The sequence below is a fragment of the Cygnus atratus genome, chromosome 2 (assembly GCF_013377495.2).
Source record: "Cygnus atratus isolate AKBS03 ecotype Queensland, Australia chromosome 2, CAtr_DNAZoo_HiC_assembly, whole genome shotgun sequence".
Taxonomy (NCBI): Eukaryota; Metazoa; Chordata; class Aves; order Anseriformes; family Anatidae; genus Cygnus; species Cygnus atratus.
Window position 1 is genome coordinate 60,670,844 of NC_066363.1, and position 27,511 is coordinate 60,698,354.

The 27,511-nt window shown below is 39.2% G+C and overlaps 1 protein-coding gene across 2 annotated transcripts in view; it reads right to left on the reverse strand.

Annotated features, from left to right (window-relative positions):
- POU6F2 (POU class 6 homeobox 2) overlaps positions 1-27,511 on the reverse strand; it is a 262,108-nt gene that overhangs the window by 188,532 nt on the left and 46,065 nt on the right. The window contains exons 1-3 of one of the 2 annotated variants that reach the window (XM_050708560.1): positions 26,048-26,137; positions 1,828-1,919; positions 632-860 (exon numbers count right to left, since the gene is read on the reverse strand). In XM_050708560.1, the coding sequence (XP_050564517.1) occupies positions 632-860; positions 1,828-1,919; positions 26,048-26,093 (367 nt within the window). In that variant the 5' untranslated portion in view covers positions 26,094-26,137. Of the gene's footprint in view, positions 1-631; positions 861-1,827; positions 1,920-26,047; positions 26,138-27,511 lie in introns of those variants that run through there. The other variant, XM_035552533.1, reaches the window with a different exon arrangement.

Sequence of the window (27,511 nt, forward strand, 5' to 3'; positions counted from 1 at the left end):
TTTAGGCCATGAGAATACAGCAAATACCTTAGTGTAGGACTGTTGCAATGACGAACTTTTTGCTTCTGTGGTTTGGAGTCATGCAACTCCTCCAAACAGCTTGGATGACAGATGGCAGAACCTTATTGATAAAGCAGACCTCCCACAGAAAGTACAAGAATGCATATCCTGGGCAGTAATGGCAGCTAACTGAGGAAACTCTGATTTTATAATAAAAGGTTTTAAAAAGTGATTTTCATGCAATACTGTGCTTTTAGTTGCCTTTATTCATTCAGCTACTCTAATCAGCAATGGTGAAACAGAGTACTTGTCTTCATGCTGCTATTTGAAATTTTCAACTGAACTGTGAGTAAAGAACATTGATCACTGATGACAGAAAAGGCTAATGAATCATTCAAGTACTTTACAGTACTGACCTAAAGAATGTAAGAATCCAGCCTCCACTCCAGTTCTGTAAAAATGCAACTATCCCTTAAGTATCTCTCAAGGATTCAAAACCAATCCAAGCATTAACTTTCAATAAGTATCAAGAGCAACATTTCATCGGATAAAGAGATTGCTCTGTTTAAAAGAGACAAAGTGACACAAACAGGCAAAAGACTCTACTAGAAAAATGCTGAAGATGACTTACCTTGTAGATTTTGCAATGGCAAAGTCATGATGCCTCCTGCTGCAGCTGCTGCTACCAGCCCTTGGATGTTGGTGAGATTTGCTGTAGGTAGAGTTAGGACCAGTCCTTGTTGGCCCCCCAGCTGCCCAGCCATGTTGAAAGGAATAAGGATCGGCTGATTCAGGGCTGGAGTGCCTCCTGGCATCACCCCTGCTACTGCTGAGGCTAACTGTTGGGCTGTCAGTAATGGCTGTAATGAAACACAGACAGCACGCCTATTTTACTGTGCACAGCTCAGTATTACACATTAATACTTCTGCTTGGGATCCTTTAGTGTTCCAGTATAGACATGCCCTGCCTCCAATATCTTCAAACATACTTTTTTTTACCAACCCAAAAAGCTTTGACAAACTTGACAGACTGAAGCTGTAAGCCTAACTGCCATGTAGCATCGTAGCAATTCCAGTTGAATCTAGACTGGAAAATTCATTACACAGGCACTGAAAATAATTCATGAACACAAGAAGGCCTAACTCAAGTCGGCCTACCAATATCTAAATGCCAACACTTCACAGGTTTTCCCAGTTGTATGTTGATTGGTAGGAGCTGACTACACTACAGCAACAATTACCAGAAGCTGTGTGGACCAAGCAGTATGCAAGACCGTCCTGTGAAGTGGAAGAACATTAAGTATCTTCTTAGAGTATGGTTGAACTTGGAAAAAACTATGAAGCGATATGGAAAATCTTTTAAAAGGTTTAACTGAGTCGTGCTATTATGCTTACATTTTGCCGTAAAGAAAATAAATATCTGGCATAAAAAATAATGAAATGCCTTTACTAATGCAAGAGCTGTGTGTGACACGCTGAACTGTCAGAGCCAATAAGGTTGCATTAAAATTGCACTAGCTTTTTAATATTAAATCATGACCTGTATTTCAAAAATAACATCTATGAGAAGTTCAAATATTTTAACCTCCTAAATATGCAAAGCTGCTTACATTTATTTTGGAAAAACATACAAAAAGCTAACCTTTCCAGACAAATACCTTTTAAAACATACAGAAGATACATACATACATGCTCCCTTTTTGTAACACAGAATGCAGCCAAATAGAATCACGTTTTCCACATTACATAGATAAAAGATGATCAATCACAATTACTCACTTTTCATCAAATTGCATGCCCCAATTAGTTTAAAGGAAAGATACTGACCTGAGGTCCAACAGGGAATGCAGGATGGGACTGACTGGGTTGGTGCTGGTCACCTGGGCTTGTATCAGACAGCACTGTGTTTCCTCTGGCCTCTAGAATTCAAAGAGGAGATCGTCTTTAATACCAAGCCTGAGGACTGGCACATTATCTTCTACTCTGATGTCACATAACATCAAGCTGAAAATGATATGTTAAAGTGCTTTATCAATAACTCAAGCACTCAAATCACTTATCAGCTGCATAAATTATGCTAACATTCATTCAGACCAGCCAACTCTTTCAAGGAGATACAAAAATCTGACAGCAGTGAAACTGAAGCTATCATCAACCCAGCTAATGCGAGTTGCATTATACATCAATTTACATACAGTACATGAGCACTCCGTGTGTGCGGGAACTGCATTTTTTACGCTTAGGTGACCATCAGCCTTTCTAATTTCTGAAAGCAAAAATTATCTGAAAAACAATCAAATCGCATATACTTTGTATCTTAATAAAGTTTTCTGTTGCCGCTTACTGAGGCAGAAAAGGCTGTATGATGCACAAGAAAAAGGCTGAGAACAAGTATGCTTCCAAATGACAGCAATTCCCCCTGTTTTCAATATCGTATGTGGGGGAAGAGCAAAATTCTGTGAAACCAAGGCTTTTGAGCATTTATTGAGATGATCAATATCCAACAATCGAACTATATGCTGGGCGATAATGACTTGCTAAGCACAGAACAGAGTCCAGCCCTACTGGATTTTGCTGAAGTCTGCAAAACAGATTTTAAAAGGACAAGAGAAAGGAAAATGTCCTATCAGTTGCAAGAAAGTACTAAGATGTTTTGAAAACTAAGCCCAAATTGTCCACTTCCTCCAAGTGAAGGACTTACATCAATCTACAAACTTTTTCAGCACTGATGGCAGAGTCAGGCCCACGTTTATCTTTGAAGCCGAAAGAATGACAGTGAGTATCAGAAGTAGCTGCACGACTACTATGGTCTTTTACAAAGAAAATCCTGGCAATGACTTCAGGTTTCCTAGTTAGTTACTACAGTTTTTGTTCTGTTATTTTTTTTTTCTGATGCATGGTTGAAATCCCATTCTAAGTAAGCCTTAACAAGATGCTCTTTTCCACTGTTTGTCCTATGAATAGCAAGTGCAAGACAATTCAGAACCAGTTTATTGGCACGCCATGGTGTGCTAAGGAAAAAAGATACAATTCTGTCATACTTATAAATTTTAAAGAGGGTATTATCAGCTCATTTAAAACAAATTCTTCTGTATATTCTCTAAGGGGACAGACTTATAAATAATGGAAATGTGAAAAAAAATACTTTGGCACATTAAGGTACAAATAAAATTGACTGCTACATATTATTCAATTGACTTCTATCTCTACAGCAAGGTGTCAATCATAAGAGCATTTTAGAATAGGATTAAATAATAAGTGTGCAGAGTTACTATGCAGAAATCAGAAAATCTGATTAATTTGTAATATATTTGTGAGGTCTCAAATCAGAAATGGACGTTGCTCTGGGAATACTTACAAACATTCTATTGAAATATCTGATTTGGAACCAATAAAAACACACAGACTTGCTGACATTTTATAAAGTGAATTCTATAAAAATGTGTTTGGCATTTTCATGACCACTCCGATTTAATAATGAGAATAAGATGACCTACTATAACTGGTGAGCACACCAACAATTGCCTAATAACATGCAAAAAGAGACGCAGTCACTATATTTTTTGTCTTCAATTTACTCATCTGAGTTTCTTAAAAGAAACGTAACTAGATATGCATGATTCAGTGAAAAACATTTCTTTCAAATGCATTACAATCCTAGTCCTGCTGCCACCCTTAAGACCAAACATAGGTTTTCTTCAGTACAGACTCCTCCTATACACAATAAGGTGCTATGTTACTAAACACAATTTTACTCTAGGTAATTTCCACATGATGTTATAGGTTTGGGTTTTTTGCTTGTTCTCATTTTGTATTTTAATCTTTTCATCACAGCTCATATATAAAGTGATATTAGATCAAAGATTCAACACCAATGTATATATCACTCCCCATTAAGATCAAGTCTTATAAATCAATTTTGTTTATGCAATTTTAAGGCCTAAGATCTCTCTGTGATTTAGTTAGTATTAAAACAAGCTCTTGATAATCTGTCATGTCATTAAATTGCCCTATGAAAGCTTTGGGAGAAGTGCAAATCTGGAGTCAAATATTTACTAGAATTAGATTTAATTGCAGTTACTATATCTTGAGCTCCCAGAGAATAAATAAGAATTTCCAAATGAATATGCCTTCGCTTTCCTATTTTTAACATGGTACCGCCATCCTAAGAACCACTGTTTTCTTTTATCTGTACCCTAAGGATTTTGCAATATTTCATCTCACAAGCTGTATGTTGTACAACTGGGTTATACAAGATCATAAAGCCAAATTAATTGCACTCCTTTTTTGCATTGCACTAATTGGAATCACTTAGAATTACATTCCTTTCATACGGTCACTCATTGCAGATGATATATCTATTAATTCTGTTGCCTGAACACTCTGCCTCCTTCTTCTAGCTCACTTCCCATGTGATACGGGCACGCCAGTAAAATAGCACACACTTTCACGTGCACGAATGTGGTCTTACATAGCACCCTGTATGAAATTATGCATACCCTATTCTCAGAATGACATTCTCACTTTTCCCCATGCTTTATGTATTACCCCATAATATATCTCATCTATTCCTCATACACTTAACAAGGTACTTAGTCCCCTCACAATCTACCTGCTATAACAGTCTCTCAAGAGTCAATATTTTTTTCAAAACATGCAGGAAAATCTGCTTGCTGAGCTGGCAGTAAATACGGAGAAGCAAGAATTTCAGGGTTAAGTTCTGCTGCATCACACAGAGTGACAGTATTTGTTCCTTACTGTACACTGTCTTCAGCAAGAAGCATAGGTCAAAGCTCCCAGGAAGGCCAAGTACAGCACAAAACCCCACTAAAAGGCTACTTTTCCTTTTCTACCTAATAACGTTAATGGGGTGGATTCCTCTGAGTTCAGAAAATCTGAAGAGCTGGGAGAGCTCTGTCACATGCACTATTTCTGATTCACAGACTCATTGTTACTCAGCCGGAAGAAAAACCTCGTTAAAACCATTGGCCTAACCTAGCAGTGTGTTTGCCCCCACACTATTTTTCCCCTCAGTTTTCCCACCTTTATTTGGTGGCTCATTACTTCCAGGTGCTGGAATGACCTCTGCAGGTAAATTATTCCACTGTCCAAATTCCACTCCTTACTAATAAAAATGAGCTGTCAAAACCTAGCCTAGATTTTCCACTTGTCCAGATCCAGGCTGTTACCTCCTGCTGGGCTATCCTCCAATGCTGTACAGCTTTCTACCAGCAAGGGGGATCATGGCAAGAAACAGAGCTGGGGAGCTACCAGCAGCACCTCCTCTCCTCTCAAGCAGGTTTTGGAAAGTTGGTACTCTCATTACACCTGTGATTGCATCAGTGCACCTGGAGCAGGGAGACAGCGGAAACAGGGCACCCGATCTGAAAACAGAGGTAATTCTCCATTCACCATGAGCCTAAGCAGGGAGCTAAAATTTTTCTTATAACTGAGCACTGCCATCACAGCCCAAGTTCATGCACTTGCTCAGTACAACCACAGGAACAGACGGGAGTGCTACTGCCATGGTACAGCATGACTGTAGACAAGGCTTTAATATTTAATAAGCAGTATTCATCATATGTGATTCATCATAAATTAATTATAAATTATATAATACATACATTCACCCCTCATCCCGCCAAGGGGCAGAGAGGGCATGACATAATAAAAAATTGAAGTGCACTGTAAACATTGTAAAATAACCCTCTTAAAATAAAATATTATTTAAAATAAAGCTAAGTAAAACAAAGGCAACCTTAATCTTCCCTTATCAAAAAAATAAAATAAAATCCCCAAAAGCAAGCAAAAATCTTGTTCAACAATACATAGCTTGAAAATGAGAAAACCACAAGAGGAATATCAGAAGGGAAAAAAATTTCACATCCCAAGGCCTCCAAGCCTCATGTGAAATTACAGCTGCAAATGCACTAGTTATAATGAGGCTTTCCAGTTTACTTTGTTTTGTTTCATACGCATCTTCAGCAACCTAACAGGTAACTTAGCTCCCTATGTCTTTATCTCACGGTGCCCCGCTCCACGAGGGGGGCTCCAGTCCCCCCTTTACAAATTGGCACCTAATGAACTGAGGGATTTGCATCCAGATTCTCAAATCAGCACGGTTTAGGTACCCATATCTCTTCAGCTGTAGTTACGTTGTTCAGGAAAGGAGTGTGGGTTGGGTCAAAGCACAACATGCTCGGGGCATCCCTGGCTAGGTGAACCTGCATGCTTTGCACTGCACGTCCCAGCAGCCCTTGGCACACACCGTGTCCGATTCTGGCCGGGAACCTGGAACTGACTGGCAAATGTGACTACACCGAGAAGCACTGCAGGAGACGTGATGGCGTGTGTTAAACACCTCCGTCCGGTTCTTTCCTCGACCTCTTGACTCAGATGCAGAAGCGTGCTTGTGCCTGCTCTTGTGCCTCCTCACCTGCTCCTGTGCCTCCTCTCAAACTCTGCTCCAAGTCCCACTCAATGTCAATGCTTGAACCACAGCATGGGGCTAGCCTCAGCAGATGATCTGGACACAACTAACTTCTTCGCGGTCTTCAACAAATTAATTCAGAATTAACATGTCTCATCTTTGTACCAGAACCCAGGAGATATTCAGCCATCTCTCTTTAGTGCTCAGGGCTTTGAAAAACAAGCAGGATTAAATTTAATAACACTAGATTTTCAGTAGTCAAAAGAATATGTAAATCCTTCTGAAATACACATTTAAGCAAAGATTTTAAATGAATCACTACTAATAAAAAGCATAGTGTTGAAAGCAACCGCTCATATTAAAACACTCAGATACAGTTCCACAGGCTGACAGCAAATTGCTTGCAACTCTCAGCAACTGTAACTAGAAATCAAGAGTAGACTTCTTTTCTTTCCCATTGAACATACTCACATTAAAGATACAGCTTTAAGAATGAAATCATGAAAGTGAGCATGTGAGCCTGTAAGAAAAAAGTCTTACATTTTTAAAACAAATAAACCCACTCTGAGCTTGGGTTTTCATAGCTGCATTTAAATCACAAGCCATATTATCACGAAAAAATAGACAACTTTTTTAAATAAATGAAATAGTCTGACTGACAAGATTCAAATTATCAGGTGCTGTGTGGAAGTCCATCATCTCTGATTAAAGTAACTCATCTTTTCCTTATATGAATCCTTAATTGTCAGCAATTATACCAGGAGCAATCTTGCTGGCAAAATGTAATAGCTGAAAAAAAAAGATGCAGCTGCTAATGAAAAAAAAAAGTAACATCCTCTCCAAGCAATCCTCACTCTGCCACAAAGCACCATACTACAGCTCTTAATTTCACTGTTTTTATTTTCCTGCTGCCTCAGAGTTTGGGCATGTAGCAGGAAGCCCTTCCAAATCACCTCATCATTACTAATCAGATTGCTACACAGAATTTCACAAACACATCCAAATTTTACAATACTTGCAGGAGATAAAATTCAAATTTTATGCTGAATGTTGTATTTGTTTTACACTGGTATTATCCCGTGGTTACGAGAGGAAATATTCCTGTAACCTTAGCAAAGAAAACCAAGCTCTGAAAGTAAATGAGATTAATGAATCCCTCATTGAAAGGTCTGTATTCAAGCTCGGACTTCTCATATTTAATTTAGTAGCCAGATAGTTGTCTTCTTCCAGTCTGTGACCAAGATGTGGCATATAATTCACTCATCTGGATCGTATCAAACTTCTCTCTATATCAAGTTAACCCACAGATCGGTAAGCAATTCACCTTTTCCTGCTGACCTCTGCTTCTGAGCTGTTATTTTTAGGAAGTGATTTCAGCCTCACAAAGAAAACCAAACAGAAGACCAGGGCTTGTGCAGAGTTACCAGCAGCACCTGGCAACTCTGAAACCTAGCAATGTTACAACTATCAGTACCATTATTTTACTGCTGATCATTTTAGTTAAGACATCCAAGCTTGTTTTCCACAATGTCAATTTTTCTCCTTTGTCTCAACTTACATAACTTAATTCACTCTTAATTCTTCCCTACCTACATACAAAAATCTTCTAGTCCACCTTTTAAAATGTTTGTAGTGTGATAAGGAAACACCATACTGATCTAACATACTGACACATACGTCAATGCAGTATCTTGTATAGAAAAGCTAAAAATCCTGCCTTTGAAATGGATTGAATTAGACAGCTGAATGAATAGAGCAAATTTGCTTGACTGACTGTATCATTCAGTGCTTAAGTAAGTAAAACCCCACAGTTTTGTACTTATCTGAAACTGCCACACAGTTGCTACAGCAAAGCTACCAAAATCACTGCTGAGCTCAGAATCAGTCTGCCAGCGGTGCACAAACCCTTGCCTTTGCCGGCTCCCTGGGGATATTTCCTCCTAAAGGATCGTTTCCGGCAAGGCACATAAGGTAGTTGAAATGACTGTGCTCATTACCTATATGCATAGAGATATGCTTGTATTTACACACCTGCATCTTTCTGGATAAGGACTGACAACATTAAACCTTCACGACTGTTTATAATGAAAATCAAGCTATTAAAGTGATTCATGCTACAGAGAACTTCTCATGGGCATCCACCAGTTATATTTACTACCAAACAAACAAACAAACAAAAAACTACCAAAAGCACAAAAATCATGGACAATGCAAAATTCCAGCTCTGCCAACTGCCTCAAATTTTCTTTCACATCTCCATCTTTGCTCCTTTTTCATTGTCTTTTCTTCTTTTTCCTTTCTGCAACTGCAAAAAAATCCTATTGGTGCCTATGTGAATATTCTTCCACTTTAGATACTTCATGTGAGAAAAGGAGCGTAGCCACTGCAGAAAAAGTGAGGGAATATAATTGCAAAAGTATATTCTTTATTCAAAATAGACTCATTCTATTTTTCACCCCCTAAGTACAGTGCATAAAAATCCCTTGTTAATGGTACATACATTTTTTATGAATTGGACCCTTCATATTGAGAGTTCCAGTTTCTTTTCTACTGTATGCATTAGCACAAATATAATCACATTAAGGTCACAAAGACCCTATCAGTTTTCCGTGAATTCATACAACATTTCATACTCACTGTTTGCTGTTAGTGCTGGTGAATGCAATGATGATAAAGGTTACTTACCAGAAGATGGACAGTTGAATGCATTATTATTTCATGTTGGGCAGCTGATCCCTAGCAAAGAAGGGCAGGAGGCTTCTCTAAATTAAACTTCCCTTTCTTTCCATCCCTGCCAGCTTACTAAATGCCAAAGAGTGAGCACATTAAAAAGATCTATTTTGGAACAACTGCCACAGTTTGCCATCTTTCTATAGCTAACTAACATTTCTGTATGATTTTTACAGCATTTATCTGCGCGGGTAGTTTTGTTCTTGACAGGGTAGGGGGCAAGTTGGGCTTTCTACCAAAAGGACAATTTCCTGACACTCACCCTCCCAATCTGATTTCCCTACCTTCCCCCAAATAAGGCACACTGTGATGGTATCTCATAAGGATATATACATTGATGTTTGCCTGGGGAACCTTGCACAATTTATGTATTATGGTGTTGGCTGCTGGCACTACAGGCTGGTGAACACCTGGCAATACGTGTGGGCAGCCTCTAGTGTGCAATTTAGGCTTTTGCGGGGAAGAGAAGGGTAGTGTGGCTGACTTCTTTTGTTTTTAGAGGTTCCTTTAATAGACTTACTTACAAAGGGCAGGGCTGATCTGATCTAATGACAGAAATTTAACTCACAGCTTCCAGGGACTGGAAAGAAAAAGCTGTAAGGTGAGGAGGGGATGAGCCTAGTGTCCAGTCAGACCTATGAGAGCCTGTTTAGGAATTCATATTGTCTGGTTCAGTGAGTGGGAAATATCTAGTTAAGGGAGGAGATGTTCATTTAAACCCAGTAAAAGTACCAGGCAGTGACATCTTCAGCAGAGCCAGTGTTCAGTGAAATGCACCCCACAATATATGTAAACTGCTACTGGAGTGTCCTGTCCAGCAAGTATGGTCAAGCAACAGTGGTTTATCACTCTTGCTCCTGAGTTCACTGTCTGGTTTCATCCCTGTGGTGTCTTTAACAATTTCACACTCTCTGCTGTGTTCTTTACACAGCCCTGTGGGGCAGCTCCATCAAGTGTCTCATTACAGGTTGTTCAGCTGTTCAGACTTTATTGAGACTCTTGACAGAGCTGCCCCACAGAGCAGCATGCTGCAGGAGTCCAGTCAAGATCTGTGAGGAAACCTTAACAGCAGTAGTGACTCTGTATGCAGGAGACCACGCTCCTAGATCAGGCTAAATCACAAAGCTGCTAAAGTCCACATTATAAACCTATTTAGCTGCACACGTACCTTCAAAAATTCCTAGCTACAAAAATTCAACAGCCCTTCCCCTTTGAAAGTAGCCTGCGCTGTCTGATGTCTGCAGCATGTCCTCATGAGGTGGCTCAGCAGGGTGGGCCATTATTTCAAATGAAAGTGTGGCTGCCAGCCGCAGAAACTACTGGTACACATGCCTCCAGATCTTTTTAATCTTGAACTAACTTCTGTCTCTTTGCTATTGTCTGAAATCAACTGTAGTGACTATTTACAAAGGGCTTTGCCAGGAATTCCCAAACACTTTATTTTTTTTAAGACCATTCATTCTGCTGGCCAGATCTTGCAAGCTACGTCAAACCTGACTGTCACTAAACCACGTTTAAAACACTTGGCAAGGACTTTTGGTTGTCCCCACTTCCATTCCACTCCTCCTCTGTAGACCAAAAGTTAAAATACAAAATACAAAAAAAAACAAAAAACTAAAGAACTTGTAGTTGGCATACCATCCCATCCGCCTCCCACATCCAAACAGCTATCTGAGCTACCCTAGACAATGATAGTGAAACCACTAGGATGGTCTTTCACACACTAAAAATACCCTAAATAAAGGACTGAGTGGCTTACAAACATTTTGATGATGTTCCTGCAATATGTTGCCTTTATGTCAAACTCCTGCTGGATTTCACACGTGTTGGATTAGTTCTTTAGGAAGGGTTTGAGAGTACAGCACAGATTAAAAAGCTTTATACATAACAGGCATGTATTCCCGGACAATCATACTGCATGAAAGACCTACTGGTTAGTAACACCTTGTCATGGCAAGACCTCTGTTATAAGAACATGTCATGCAGGAAGGAAATCAGCAAAAAAAAGCTGCACGACTTAGCTTTGCCAAAATACCAAGTGGCGGGCAACTTGCTTCAAAGAGTTGAGAGAGAGGGCACTGCGATACACCCTAACAGGATTAAACTACATGGAATACACAAACTGTTTCTAATCCATGAGAATGCTTGCACTCATATACATGTGTATGCCTGCCTATATATAGATACTTATTTTTAAACAAATTAGTTTCCTACATCCTTTTCATTTTTATATTTTTGTTCTGTTTATTTTTTCAGCATTACAGTAATTGAAAAATATCTACTGGTAAAAGATGCTATTAATTTAAGTGCATTCATAGTGTTTTATGTCACTAAAAGACTTAGGTAACATTATTCTTTTATCCTTTTTACAAAGCATTATTTTATTGTCCTCTCATTTCTAAGATTTTACTTCCACTTAAAGTCAAGCAGGGTGAAGGCTTTGCAGAATTCTATTATATTATTGTCCTGTCATTATTCTAACTCCATTACACAACAACACAAAAGCAGCATCAGCTTCCATTTTTCATATTATTTATTTTGAGGATTATGTCAGATCTCAGACTGTGTACGTGCCTACTAAACATAATTCTGAACTGGGCAAAAAGTAATCACTGATTCCTTCTAAAAACACTTTCAAAGAAAACACTTTTAAAGTATTCTATATTTCTTTAAGAGCTGTACCTTCTGATTTTGTCCCAAGTAACCTGTTAGAAGAATTTAGCTATACGTGAAATTAATAAATAAATAAAGTTAGTGTTTAAAGGTACATAGAGACAGACTTGAACTTTGCCCATATACTCAGCTGACCAACATCAGCCAGTCCTGGTGAGGAAGCCCCACAGCTGTGTTCGCATGGTGCTCTGCATGTGCTACCTTGTGCTGGTACGTACGTGTAGCATCGCTCTAACAGTCACACTGCTTCTAGACAGATGTCTTGCATCTGGCTGCATGCATGAGAGGGCCTTGGGCCCACCTTTCCGACAAGTCAGATCCCTTGGCAGCCTACGCATGGCTCAGTGCACCTGATGTGGATTCCCTCTGCGTTCTTAATATTTTCTTTTAGTTTTCCTGCCTTTTACTTGCCTTCCTGCCTTGATACAGAGGACAATCAGGGTTGGTTTGAAACAGCTACCACTTTCACCAACCTTTCCTTATAGCTGTCATAACTGAAAATAAATAAATAAATAAATAAATAAATAAAATAAGAAATCTGAGAGATCAGGTGCTAATCTGACAAAAGCAAAAATTAGGTTTAACCATCACAGAGTTCCTCTGAGACCTCCACCAGACCTTTTAATCTCTCACCTGGGGAGTATGATTAGTATCTCAGAACTTAGAGAAGTCCTAGATGAAAGAAGCTTGTAAAATTAGAGTGGCTGCATTGGCAGGTATTGCCTGCATGCAGCTTCCTCCAGTCACAGATTTCGTATCATCTGACACTGCCCCCATCTTTATGGCAAGCACAGTTGACATGGTACAATGTCTGCAAACTGGGGCTCTGCAGTTGCCTTTCCTGCATTCTGAAGGAACCTGCACTCAAGCTCTGTAGGGTAACCATGTCATGTTTGGCACAAAGCCACTTCATGTCTCCTTGCATTCTCACATTGGCACAAAAAGCTCCTACTCTCCTCATCTTGCCTTTCCTTAACATCACAACACATGCTGGCTAATGAAGAATTCCTAGAGGAAATAATATTTGCTTACTATTAACTATATAGTCCCAAGTGAGTTTCTGATCACAATCAGTCATTCCATTAACAATCTCCCAGACTGTTTCCTTTGTTATTCTGTATGACCTGTTGATGATGCAGATAACAATATACCACATAAATTGAACCTCAGCAAGAGATGTCTGGGTTCAAAACTCAATTTAGATTAAAAATAAACAAAAAATAATTGTGTCCATACTTATGGTCTTCTCAATTAAAATGGTATTCAAAGTGTCTCCAAGGAAAATCCATGCCTTTACCATAATATGTACAGCTGACATTCTTGTTCATAAGACTAGTGTATACAGCAAACAGGATGTAATAGACTTTATTTCAGTCATCAGGAAGCACACCATTTGTATGTGTTAGTGTACTTCAGCTGTGTATTGTTATAATAGCACTGTTTTCACTTAATGTTATTCTAATGACTTTCTTCCAAAGAGCATCTGTGGACACCACAAATCCCTAAATGGTAACAATGGATAAACATCAGCTTGAGAAATTCAGAGCTATATTATTTATGAAGCTGCAATTCTCCTGTAAATAACCCAGTTGTTAAAATGATATGTATCTATGTAATTGAGTCTTCTGTATACAAATAAATAAGGCTTTATTGCAATGTCAGAAGTTAACAGACCAGTCAATAAAATCAATAACTCACTTTTTCTTGCTTATATATCTAACTTTTCTCCACCTTTCCTATGTCCTCTGTTTGTTCTGGTTACATATTAACACGCTGAAGGATATATAGCTCTTATGATATTGTTTAGTAAATGGTGGTCTGAAGAAAAGTCTTAAGAAACACCGCCTCAGCAATTTAATACTCTTGCTATTTACTGTGTACTTTAACATATACCTGTCTGGTATAAATCAGGGAGAAAGAAACTGTCTTGATCTATATATATCAGAGTCTTAGAGATTTTTAATGTGAACGACTACATGAAGGTCTAAGTAAATTAGGCTCATATTGATACGTTTAGCTAAAAGTGCTCCAGGCCTGGATTGCATTATCGTATAACCACTGTCAAAATGGCACTGCCAGATTATAACACTGCGCTTACTTATGCCTCTATGGTTAAGGTTGTGTCAGCGTTTCCATTACACTCCCCATTTTTCAAATGTTTATAACTTGGCTGTAAAATTTGCTTTGGACTGAAACTTGGTGAACCAGAAGCCAGATCCTACAAATCTTTACTCAAGAAAGTTGACCATTTTATTTCAGTGGGAGCCTTTCCATTAGCTGAGTCCTTCCAGACTATAATCCAAGGTCAAAGTTTATGAGCCTGCTTGTTCTATTTTCTTAATTAAAAGAGGATTGGGTCCCTTTAAAAATAGTTTTGTTTGTTTGTTTGTTTGTTTTAAAAAAAGATATGGAAGCACTGGAAAGTAATACTTGATTTTGTGATGTGATTAGGTCCATAACTTGATAATCCCTTGTTTTCAGTACTTAGAAGAAGAAGAAGAAAAATTAACAGCCAAGCTGCTGCAATGTAAAAACTAGCTGTGGGGCATATGCACTAAATTTTGTTCCACTAATTACATTTTGTGGGTTTTCGTCTGGGATTTAGCACACTTCCTAAACAGGGTAAAATTGGGTTGGCTCCAAATGAGCCATTCTTGTCTATTAGGAATACAAACGTTCACAAAAGCGATCTTATTATGTATGCTCCATACAGGCTCTTCATTCAAAAATATTTTAACAGATGTCATGCTGGATAAATATAATGGCTCATCTGAGGCTTAGAAACACTTTACTCACAGTAGAAACAAATTTGGGCAGCATTTTTCAAATTGAGTTAAGTCCTTAATACACACCCACAGGCTTACTTAGACTTATAGATACAATATCTTTTTCTTTCATCCTCCTTAGCTAGCTGACCACATGATCTGTTATCAATGAAAATGTTTCTGTTCTGATGCTGCTTTCTTGGTTCACTGCTGAAATACGTCCTGACTCTGCATTTCACTTTTGGATAAGATTACTGTGGAGCACTGTTTGGAGGACAAATGTAAGCCCGTTTTGCATGGCTCCAGCAGCCTATGGATTCTTAAGCAAAGCACGTGAGGTGCGTGATGTACAATAGCATCCTCTGTTCGCAAATTGACCACAGACAGGGTTGTCCAAAACAGCAGTGGGCAGCAACACATGCCTATGCTTTATTAATCTATGTCCAAAAAAAAAAAAAAGAAAGAAAAACACAGGCTACTTTTAAAACAGATACAGAATATAAAACCTGTTGATGAGCAACATAAGATGATGCAGTTTGTGATTCCTTTTGCAGTTTCATTTGAAAGACAGACCTGCACTTCTGCTTTCACTGTCCCTGGTACAGAAGAGCCGTGTGTTGCTGTAAGTTGTATTTGGCTTGGTACTTTAAAGGTCTCAGCAAATAACTTCACTCTTGTGTGCAGACTCACTGGACTCAAGTATGAGCCACTAGTGATGCTTCTTTACGCTCCTTGGGAAAGACCCCTCTGTGCATAGAGAGACTGGGTGGTACTACCCTCAGGGCTTAGAGAGGTTGCAAGGCTTTACCAGAACTGAAATATTTTCTTTAAGTTTACACGATTTTGTTTGGCACTGAAGAACTAGGCTCTGGCAGCTGAACACATGCAAGTACATAATTAATAAAGAGGGATATCTGCTGAGAACAGCATGAATATTCCTTGCATGGAAGTTACTTTCTTCCCCATAAGTTTCATTGTGTGTCATATAGTAACAGAGAGACAAATTGTGGCATTAAACTACAGACCTTCTGTTTTCCAGTAAAGTAGGTTTCTTTAAAGTACATTTGTCTTTCACAAAGTTTGAGAACTTAAACACTGGGTCGTATGACAGTGCACGCACCTGACATACCAACTTGCAAGATCACCTGATGGCTGTGCTGTGACATGTGCTGGGGCCAGAGGTTATCACCCCGGGCAGCAAGCAGAGATGCTGGGTTTTCTCAGCACACCCCGCACGAGGGCCAAGGCCTCTGAGGCCTGTCCTTGTCTATGGATATTGAGGGACAGAAGTAATCCTACAGCAAACCTTACATTCTTCTCCAAGGCTTTTCACTGGGGCTGCGCTCGTCCACTCTTACAGTGCCAGTTGTAGCTCATACCAGCAAGGCTTTTCGTGTGGGACTGATCCAAAGCCTGGTGGAGTCAAGAGAATGGCTTAGGTCAAGTTACATGAGTTTTGACTAAAACCTAAATGCGACAGATAGGTTATTTGGTTCTGATGGGTTTAAATGGTGGAGTGCAGGTCTTTAGTATACGAGACAGATACCTTCTTTTTCTGTTGGGTGTGTACAGATGATTGTATGACGCAGCACCCTGCTAGTTAGACTACACAGACCCCTCATAACATACATACACTTAATGTCTGACACCTGACATACCTCTTCTATGAAAGAATCAGTCTCAAGATGTGGTTACATTCCTTGGCTCCCCTTTCCTTCTCAGTTTCCCTTTTTTTCTGTGCTGTTTTCTTCAACTTTGATGAGCATTATTTGACTAAACCCCTGAAACAGTGGCTCCAATAATATCAAAATATGTGGGGTTAATTGCTTATATTTTTAAAGGCCAGGTGGCTCACCAAAAAAATCTCAAATGCAGTAATGTAAGGCAATTTTAAAACCCATTATTTTCAGAGAATTTATTTGTACTTGGAATAAAAATATTTTGCATTAGAATGGGAATAGGGCAGTCAGTCAGATAAGAGGGGTGACAGATCCTGTCACCAACACAAGTGTTTAAACATATCGGAGCTCACTCGAGGCTGGAGGCACTCCACACATCTCCCTCTCATGCTGGAATGGAAAATAGAATTTCCCCCTAGTGGGAACAGCTCATCTTCCAAGGATACTTTTCTCTTCCACAAAGATAAATATTTTCAAACACTGGATCATATTCACACTCTTCTCCTGTAGCTACCAAAGATATAAATATCTTAATATTTCAAAACTACAATATAATGCAATAAGATTCAGCATAACAACATCCACCAGAGAGGACAACTTAAAAGAAAAGCATTGCATTTTCTGTATGAAACGATATGTAATGACCATTGCCTAGAAATGGATCAATCTGGCTCCAGTGGAGCAGCAGCATAAGCATTCAAAGCAGCAATAACTACAAGCTCTGGTGAGGTAGTTTTCCTCCCAATACCATCTCATTTTATCCCCCCTGAGCAAGGTTGAAAGTCATGCTGAAAAAACATCCAAAGACAGCCTTCTGTCCCTGCCCCCATCCTTGAAATTCTTGATTTTATTAATAATTCTCTACGGGCTAGCAATTTCCAGTTGTAACACACTGTACTGAGTCCAATTACAACCACCACAAATCCTATTCTTTTATGGGTTTATAGCTTTGGGGAGATAAAAGCACACTATGGGACAAAATGACATACAGAATTTGTACTTTAAAAGAAAAGTTTTGGTTTTGAAATATTTTTTTCCATTTAAATTTCATACAATTGGTGGGAATAATGTAGATAATTCATAAGGTTATTGTTGTCATTCTACTCTTTTAATATACTTTTAAATAACGTATTTCGTTATTTCAAGGGAACACAAGATTTAAGACTGAGTTTTCATATTTGAATGCCAGATCCTCGTATCTCACTGAACTGTGTTCCACAAAGAACAAGAGTTTTCCACAATATTTCTACTTCACACTTTGACAGACAACTTGATTCCAAACCAATAATTGAATTTAAATAACCTTGATCTTCTCTAATATGCATCACTTTATGGTTGTTCTCAAGGGGTATGCTTGAAAGTTGCAAAAGGTCATGACAGAAGTGCCAAATATCAAGATAAACGCCAAAGCCATGCTTAGTCAGCTCACAGTCCACTTGTATCATTGAGGAAAAGAAAAGAAACCAGAGCAATACTCACAGTTTCACTGAATTTAGGAGCTGACTTTTTGTTTGTTTGTGTTAAAATAAATAAATAAATAAAAAAGAATGAAAAAGAAATCATAATACTAGAAATGCATGCAAACTGGATTTTTGCTACTGATCACACAGTAACAAGCATAGGGAAGCACCAAGCGGGGGTTGTTTCCAACAATTTTTGTTTGTCAACTCCCAGACCTTTTCCAGAGCAGGTGCGGAGTCATTCAAACAATCTCAGTCTAAGTAAAATAGCTTGTTTTTCACCAGTCCCCAAGTCCAAAAACCAGAGACTAAAAACTCCTTCCTACATCCTCTGGGAAATTCATAGGTTTGGGGTCCATTCATTTTCTGGAACTCATTTGATAGCTTTTATCGGTTTTGCAACACAGAATTACAGAGCATTTTTACTGTAACACCAGGGAATGGCAAGGAATTATTATTTGCCTTTAATAAATGACAAGAAGTACTAATGATGTGATAATGGCAGTTGCTTGTATTATTAGTATGAAATCTTTCTTCTCTGTTTACTGTGGGGGCCAATTTCCCAGAGGTAACAGAGGCCAGGAGGAGTGAGCTCATATCCCAAACTGAGCAGTCAAATGTGCCCCACAGTCAGAAGTTTTGAAATGAACTCACTTATCTGACAGACTTGTAGAGTCTTCCATACTCCACGTACTACTGCAAAAGCTGACACGTGGCAATGCACTGAAAGTGACAGCCCCCATCTTTCCAAATAACAAGGACCGTTTCTAACAGTCCAACTCCGTAGTTAATTCTGTATCAAACTCCCATCCTCTGCAGAGCGCACAACAGTAGTGAACACTGAACAAGGGAAGACACCCAAGCAGCTCCTATGACAAGGATTTAAAATAGTCTGCCCCTCATCCAGCAGGATTGCGGCAACACTCCCAGGTGGATGTTGGAGCTCCTTGGATCCCATCACCACCATAGTAAGTACAATTCAGTAGTGCAAAATGCTTAGGCCTTACCAACATCTCCTAGGTTCAACAGTTTTCACAACCATTTTGCAGCCAATTTGCCCCAGTTCCGTGTCTTCAGTTTTCTCTACCACATTTCAGCTAGTCCCACAGTGTCACCAGTTAACCCTCTACTTTCCCCCAAAAGCTCATCACTCTCTCAAGCTGTTAGGGCTCATTTGCACAAAAGACCCAAGGTATTCTGTGTGGGAACACATTGCCTTGCTACCTTCAGAGACAGTGGTCTGAATGATTTTCTGCTCAATAATCTGTGAATAAAAATGACAAGAACCTCTGTTAGAACTAGGACGATTAGTAAGGTATTTATTTTTATCCCTGTCAGTCAGTTCAGCAGCAATGACGATACTCCATGGGGTCCTTCCAATCATTGACTTACTGTGGTTTAGATTCTTCCAATGACTTAGTGTAGCTGCTTCATTTGTTATCAGTCTACAGTCATTACCACACTACATTCACCTACATTTCAGAACAGACAAAAAACCCTGCAAACATTTTTCCTCCTGTAAGAGCTCTGGTCAAACATTTGTTTTTGACAAATGTTTGAAAAAGCCAAGTCCAGGCATGTGTGATAGACTTCTTCCCAAATTTACATCTATTTGGCCAAATTCTGCACTCTCACATTCACACAGTTCAGCTGAATGCAGGGGAGCTCCAATTAATCATTCAAAAAGGGGACCCCTGTGAAAGTCTGACCATCCTCCAGCTTTGGTAGGAGCTTACAGATTTTGTCCTGACACATTTTAGAGTAAGCAGGCATGCATCAACATCTTTTACTGTTCATTTTTGAGCCTCCACATCTCTGTTTAATTTCAGGATAACTAGTCACATGCTGACACTTACAGGTATGGGGGATTACGTGACAGTTAAACAAAACCCCTGCTGTATGTATATTTTTATGTTTAAACATCATGTCCTTTGCAAAAAACATGAAGGTACAACAGCATGTATTTCTGCACTTAGTCCACGTGTTTCTGCTACCCTGCATCTGCTACAACATGATGTGCTGGCTTCGCTTTTCATGCACCTGTGTGGTGACCCACCTGAGAGAAATGATATATTGGCTGGATCAGGGAGAACACAAAAGAAATGTTCTTTTCAGCAGGACAGCCTCCTCAATCTGGTTGACCACATGGATTCAGTGCAGATGGCCGAGCAGGGTCAAGGTGGAGAGAGGAAGCTTAAGCAGCAGTACTACTGAAGGTGTTAATGGCTACTTCTGCAGGAAGGATTCAGCTCTGGGTATCTACTGATGAGAACAGTTCAAACAGCCAGAGGTGCTTCTCCAGGCAACGTGTTGGACTGGTCATTTTTACGACCCTGTGAGATTTTTGTCTGGCGGACAGAAGTGGAAATGTCTCCAAACAGCACACCAGACTGAAGACCCTGCATTCAATTTTTCAGACAGGCACATCGTAGTACTGTGGAAACACCTTTGTATACTATTCTGTCTGCTTGGGATTCTCATATGTTCACCCCAGAGGGTAGAAAAGCTTGACAAAGCTTTTTCCAAAGCTCCTCTTTTCATGGAATATTGCTTGCCTCTAAATAGCATGGCAGAGCAGTACAGAGGGGTTGTCTGCCATCTCACAAAGACAACAGCACGCATTTCACCAACAGCAAGCAGAGTTGGTATGTCCAGACGTGCAAAGACATAGATTACTCAGGCTGGCAGCGTGAAACATTGAGCTTGGAAATGAACCTGGCAGCGGGCCAGGAGATAAGATCCAGAGTAGCTCAGTGTATTCGTATACACGTCTAAATCAATGCTCAAACCAGTAGACTCCCGACGGGTCTGCAGTCTTCCCTGACACTGTTTGTTGACATGTCACTCAAATCCACATCGGCCAACACATACACTGCTCCCAGGGATGGGTTTTTCCAGGGAGCTCGTCCCAGTTCTGAGTGCTCAACAGTTCTAAGATTTTTCAAACCCCTCTGCTGATTTTCCAAAAATAACAATAACAACAACAAAAAATAATAAACCAAAGATCATTTAACACATGCCTTTTAGGTCAAAATTCATTTTTGCTCCTGAATCTTGAAATTTGCTCCTCTGCTCTGCAAGGGGCACCAGTGCTCTCTGAGAGATTTGCTGCATCCTGGTGGCCAGGAACTCTTACACAGGCAATGACCTTACTTTTGCAGGGTGTGATACAAAGTTAACTGGTGAGAGTAAGGCAGACATTCATCGACTTCCATAGGTTTGGGTTGGCACATCAGCATCAAGCTATATTCTAGTAAATTCTGTTCTAGGAGCACAGGCAAATAGTGCTGTCCGCAGAGGTCCTGGCAAGCCTACCGAGTGCTGAGCCACTCCTTTTGTGCCCTGCACAATGGATCTGCATTTCTTCCACTTCTGACTTAAATACTTTCTTCAGACATCCTCTCATCATCCCTCGATCTAGCAATCTGGCAATTCCCTCTTATCATATATTTGTCATGTACTTTAAAGAGCACCGGTTTTCAGATTGGTACCAGACACTAACAGACAATTCAAATGAGACAGAGAAACCACTGCTGTTTAAAATCAGCCTAACACGAGGATGATAAACATGCCTCCCCATCACTGTTAGCCACAGTGAGAATTACTCAGCAACATGACTCACGAGACTGGCAATTCCTGATTACAGATACCTTTGCCAACCTGTCGTATGTGCAATGCTGTTGCACACTTTTCTGCGTGGAAATGTTTTGTTATTTCTGTTCCACAGCTGAACTGGTGGGAATTGGTCCCCATGTTTTCTGAAGCTGACAGTCTACATCTGCCTTTTTCCTTCTTCTGTGTCTTCTTCCCTAGGTCTCCCTCAACTATCAACCTGTCTTGCTAACAGAAGGATGAATTTATTGTTAGCTGAAGTTTTCAGAGGGCATTTAATCACACAAATCTAGTTAATCGCTGAAAGCCTATTTCTCAAATGTCAAAATTCCTCCTGTTGGATAATTATGACCCATTTCTAACCATGCTCAGGGAAAGAAGAGTGTGTTTGTGTCAGCCTAGACACAAAAGCTTATTTCTCCTCAGCTATCCAAGCTCTGTAGAAACTTCCCATAACTCTCTGGTGGCACTCAGATTAAGACTCACCCATTTGCCTTATTCCCAAGACAATCCAGGCAAAGCTTGAACAGGAAAAAAAATAAGCACCCATGGCAGAACTATTTTAGCTATCTCGTTCTTATGTTTCTCCCACTTGCAATCTACACAGAGAAAACAGAAAAGAAAAGGAAAAAAAAAAAAAAGAGTTCATAACAATTTTGGAGGATCTAGAAGCTCTACAGGCAGGTGCAGTAAAACAAGGTTCACACCAAACCTACTTGCTAGAGTTAAGCCCTCAGAAACCTGACACAACAGAAAAGTCCAGCTCTCTCCTGAATCTATTTGTTTAGACCTTTAAAAAATGAGAAGAAATATCATGTCCTCCACATATTTAATTGATGGGGAAACTTAGGCACAGATTGTCCATGAGCATGCTCAAAACCAACCTGTCAAAGATGATGCAACAAATCCATGTAAGAACTGGAACCAACCCTTCCTCTGGAGCTGTTTTTTGCCTAGACCAGAGCTCAAACAATAATAAAAATAAACCATAAAACAATAAATACTATTGGCAGCTGGAAAAGTAAAAAACCAGCTAATGAGGATAAAAAGTTGCACAAGATAAGTGCAAGCAATTCTTCCTAAAAAAAAAATAAAAATATATATATATACAATGGTAGAAACACATTTTTTTCTGTACAAATTAATAAGAAACAGTAAATCAGACACTTTTAGCTTTTTAAAATAGGTCACAATAGATACTGTTTCTCAAAAGGGCCAAGTGTATCCTGAAGTAAGAAACAGCAACCTTTGCTAAGTTTCTGAATCCTCCTATGTCGCCTCTTTTTCCCCCTCCAAAGATGTGAGATGCTTCTCCTCTTGAGTCACAGTTAGAGCATGGACTGGATTCAAACTGTTACCACTTTATCTCATCTCTCTTATCCTGCAGCACTCTGATCAGTGGACAAGATCATTCTGTAGACATCCACGGTATTTGTCAAATGGCTATATTTAAATATGCATTGTTTGAAACAAAGGAATAAAGCCATGAGAATTTATCAGAAAATTAAATGCAGCTATAAATTAATTTCTGTAATCACTATTCATTAATATTTAATGTATTTATATAAAGGATAAATCTCCTCAATTCCCTAGGTATCCTGCATTTAATAATGTGGAAACAGCTTATCTCCTTCATGTCTCTGACACTGGATTTGTAATAACTAGTAATGTTAAATGTATTTTTTTAAAATCAATAATAAATAAATACATAAACACTTCCCCCCAGAATGCTGCTGACGTTATTTACAAAATTAAAAAAAAAAAAAAAGGCAATTGCAGAATGCCAAGGGACTTCATAACCATTTCATTACTACCTTCCTAATTGTATGTGGTGGAACTACATAACCAGTTTATAGAAATTGAAATCTTAGGAACTGACTCTCCCCACAGACATTAACAATAAGCATCCTGTGCAATAACATAGTACTTAATGTAATATAAACATTATATGCATCAAGCTTTAAACATTCCTTGGCTTCCCCTGCTGGAATTGGACATTTTCTAACACTCTTGTGTTCTGCCACTGCATTGAATCAAATATCTAATTTACAGGCTGCAAAATACAATATTCCCATATTACAATAAATAAAGAAAGATACTTTCAGAAAACACACACGCACAACCGGTATGAGGATAAGCAAGACTACATTTAATAAAGTGGAAATAAAGCAGACTCTTCTAGGAAATCTGAATGGATTTTGACACACAATATGAAAGAAATTGCTTCTGTTTCCCACTGCGTCCCTGCAAATAACCAGGGCTGATACTACACAGTTCGCATCCAACTTCTACTTAGCAAGGGAACTTTATTCATGTGCTCCTCACATAAGCAAGTATTTTTACTCAAATGTATACTCAGATATCTATAGGATTACTCTCTAAAGAAAGGTTAATATTTTTGCTTCCAGGAGTTAACATGGTAGTAAGTAATGATGACTAGGAAGCATTCACATGCACATACTCAAGTCAACACAAAGCACTCAAAATCAAGAAAAATTTTGTAGCTTCATCTGCTTTCATTTTCTATAGCAAATAAAGAAAGTCTGACATATTATTATTATTATTATTACTATTCCTATTACACAGTTCTTTGTCTTTTTTAAAAAACCAAGAATTTTTTTTAGGGGAAAAACTTTGATTGATGGGTTTTGATTACATTTTTCAGGTACTTCAAACATGATACTTAGAAAAACCTATCCAACCCAGAGTTCAATACTTCAGCTAAAGAGGACTAGGTGACTCCACTGATATTCCCAGCAGGAAGGAAGGAAGGATGAGAGAAAGGAAGAAAGCAAAGGAGACAGGGAGGAAGGAAGGGTGGGAAGTCCTAAAATAGTTTTTAACATCATAAAAGTTATAGAAAAAATTATTTTATTTTTCTTCTCTGTAGTGTTCTCTATTGTTGACAGCAATGGCATGTGGGCCTCAATCCTGACTACCACATCCATATAAAGTTTTATAAAGCAGAGGGAAAAAAATACTTAAAAGCCAGGCATGTTAGATCTTGGATTTGTTCAGTTCTTTTGCGGCCCTCTCCTCCATTCAACACGGATGGTGCATAACACTGGGACCTCACAATCAGAGTCAGCCAGAAGTACCAGCTCTTATTCTGGACCGGGGACTCCAGAACTCAGCAAAGCATTTTGCAACACCATTTGATACTTGTTGAGAACATGAAGAAGAGTTTTGCAAAGCCATGGAAGACACCAAGCATAGCATTTGGAGCCTGTTCTGTGCTCAGACAAACCCTCCCAACAGACCTGCTCCTACCACAAGAGTGGGCATGTGCCTGGCCTCACATTAAAGGCAAAGGAGATGGCTGGTGAATAAATGGGAGATGACTTAAAACACAGAAGCTCCAACCCAGTATCGCTTGTGGTGCCGGCAGAAAGCCGTGAGACACAGCACTGTTGTTTTGGGAGGAAGCGTTCTTCCACAGACTTGACAACAGTGTAAATGACTGCAGAGAGTATGAGACAACACAACGTGCTGCCCATGGTGCCCCCTCTGAATGCTTAAACCTCTGTCAGGCAAAGCGCTTGAAACGCATAAGCCTCCCAACGACAGACAGGCATGGTAAGGCCAGCAGAAAGACTCCCCATTGATCTGAAAGATGATTGTTGGACAAGGACCATTTGGCTATATGAGAAGTACTGGTTTATGAAAGAAAGATTTGACTGTCACTGTTAAAACATTATTGTGCTAAAAGAGAAGAAAGAGAAGGGGAAAATGCAGTCAGCTGAATTTAATTACGCTTCCTCCACAATTGGTCCATTCTTGGGTAAAACATCAAACAGTGAGGAAGTTCTGTTTTGCACCAGTTTAAAACCCATTGAAAACAATCTAAGAAGCAAAACAAAATGAATGTGACAATCAAAATAACGCAAGCAAAACAGCAGAATTAAGGGAAGCTAAGTGCAAAAGGAATGCACTTTATTTTGTTGCTCATTCTGGCTTTTTTGAATATGGCGCAAACCACTAGAATTAGGCTGGGTACTTTTAACAAGTCTGATTTTATTCAATAAACATTACACTTTGGAAATAATCTGTCTTAATAAATATGTGTGTATACATGTGTGTATGGTATCTCCCCCACACCTCCTCTTCTTTCTCTAAGTAAAACTATCCTCATATCACATCATACACAGAAATGAAAGTAGACTGACTCCTACACAAGTGGAAATACAATTTCCCTCATTCCCCCCTTGGAGTTAGTTTATACTTCAGCATCATTCTGAAGGATGAAGAGTGGCAATAGAAATATACCTCTAAGTCAGGCCCCTCCACTGTTGAATCTTGAAGCAAGATTTTGCATCTGTAGTTTACAGCAGTTGTGTGTACCTAGTTGTAAAAGTGAGTAAAAGTACACAAACTATATTAACTGCTTGTTTTTAAACATATTTACTTTCTTTATATCATTCACTTCAAAAACCTGAAGCATTTTCAGGGTGAAAGCAGATTTAATAAATTAATTGAAGGGGGAATTACAGTTTTATGACTGATTTCTTTTTCCTAAGTCTATTATCTGAGAAACAAGGAAAAGGTCTGAGCTGCAACACTCCCTCCTTTTCTTTTGGTGTATGCAGCATTTTAAAATCTTAATCTCTTAAAATCTAATGTTAAAATATAGCCGTAGCTAGGATAGGAAGAGAAAATGTTTTTAGCATTGCACCACAAATCAACGCATTTTCAACATACGTGCACTGGATGGATGAGATGCAGAGAAAGGGTATTTTGAACACATACAGGAGGATCACATCTATCACTGGCATAAAGAGGTGAAATCCACTTGGGTTAATCCTGCCATGGCATGGAAAGCCTGTAAAAAAATGAAATTCCTATCAAAGAGCACTGCATTCTCCACTGAACTTCTGTCAATGAAAAATTAGCATTTAATATTATGTGCAGCTTTGGGGAGAGTATCTGCACTGTCTCTCTGCACATAACCCATACACCCGGCTAGCAAACACAGATGCACCGAGCTGGGAGAAAGGGCCAGCCAGGAGACAGCTAGCACTGGATTAGGGGCATGATGAATTGTGCATTTGGCTGCAGGCTGCAAGTGCACAAACCTAAGCCTGGAATGGAAAATCTTTGACCTATTAGCTATGAAACCATCAGGTAATCAGCCTAGACTGGAAGATAACTCCTGTTGAGGAATGCCAGCTTGTTGGGGAGGCAGCCACAAGAGTAAGTCACCCCTGAAGGAGCATCTGATCGCCTGATGGGAGCAAATCAGATTGCCACCTGATACAGAAAGGCAAAAACACTTCTCTGGCCCACAGATAAATTCTTGTCCCAGAAGCACAAGGCAGGTAGAAATACCTCCTGACTCACCACAAATGCATTAAACAGGACTCCCAAAGGAAGGCTGAACTAGATTGGGTTTAGAGCTTAGCAGAAGAGCTGCTAAATAGAAACAACAGCATGCTTTAAATAAAAGCAGTGGTGTGCTAAAGATCTTGTGCAAAACCTCTTTATCTGTCTGATTTCTTCATGCTTCCTTGTCAATGAAAAATCAATTATTTTTTTTTTTCTAAACAAACAAAAGCAGATTTTAAGGTAGAAGGCAATCCTGGGACTCTGCCAGACTCCAAAAGCTCAGAAGACATGTAGGAGTTCAGTGGCTACTGTTTTGGACTGCAATACTACAACTTTCTAACAGGGTTTGCCTAGCCCTATACTAGCACAGAAGTGGGTCTTTAGTGATGTATTTGTCTATGACAATGGCAATTAGGGAAAGAAATCAGGTCATTATTAGACTGTACATGGGTATTCATGAGACCCTAAACAGATTTTAAATGAGAATATAAAAGCAAAAAGGCTTTTCTCATTACTCCCATGCTTGAAGTTATTTCTAGTAAGGCTAGTGAGAAAAGTTCCAACAGACGTCAGTAGGAACCAAATGAAACCCCACATCTTATAAACTCAGAAGCATACTTTAATTCAGAAAGCACTTCATTAAAGCACTTTCCTGACATAAATGTGGTCAGGAGATGACAAGGAAAACTATGCCTTTTTAAAGCTGCAAAGCAAAGCTGGTTAATAAAAATGTTTTCATTGGGAAGACAGTGATCTAAATGTCTTTAAGTATGGTACACTCTGTATTTCCTTTGTACCTGCTCAGTTCTCATTTCTATCCTTCTTAGTCACCATGCCCAT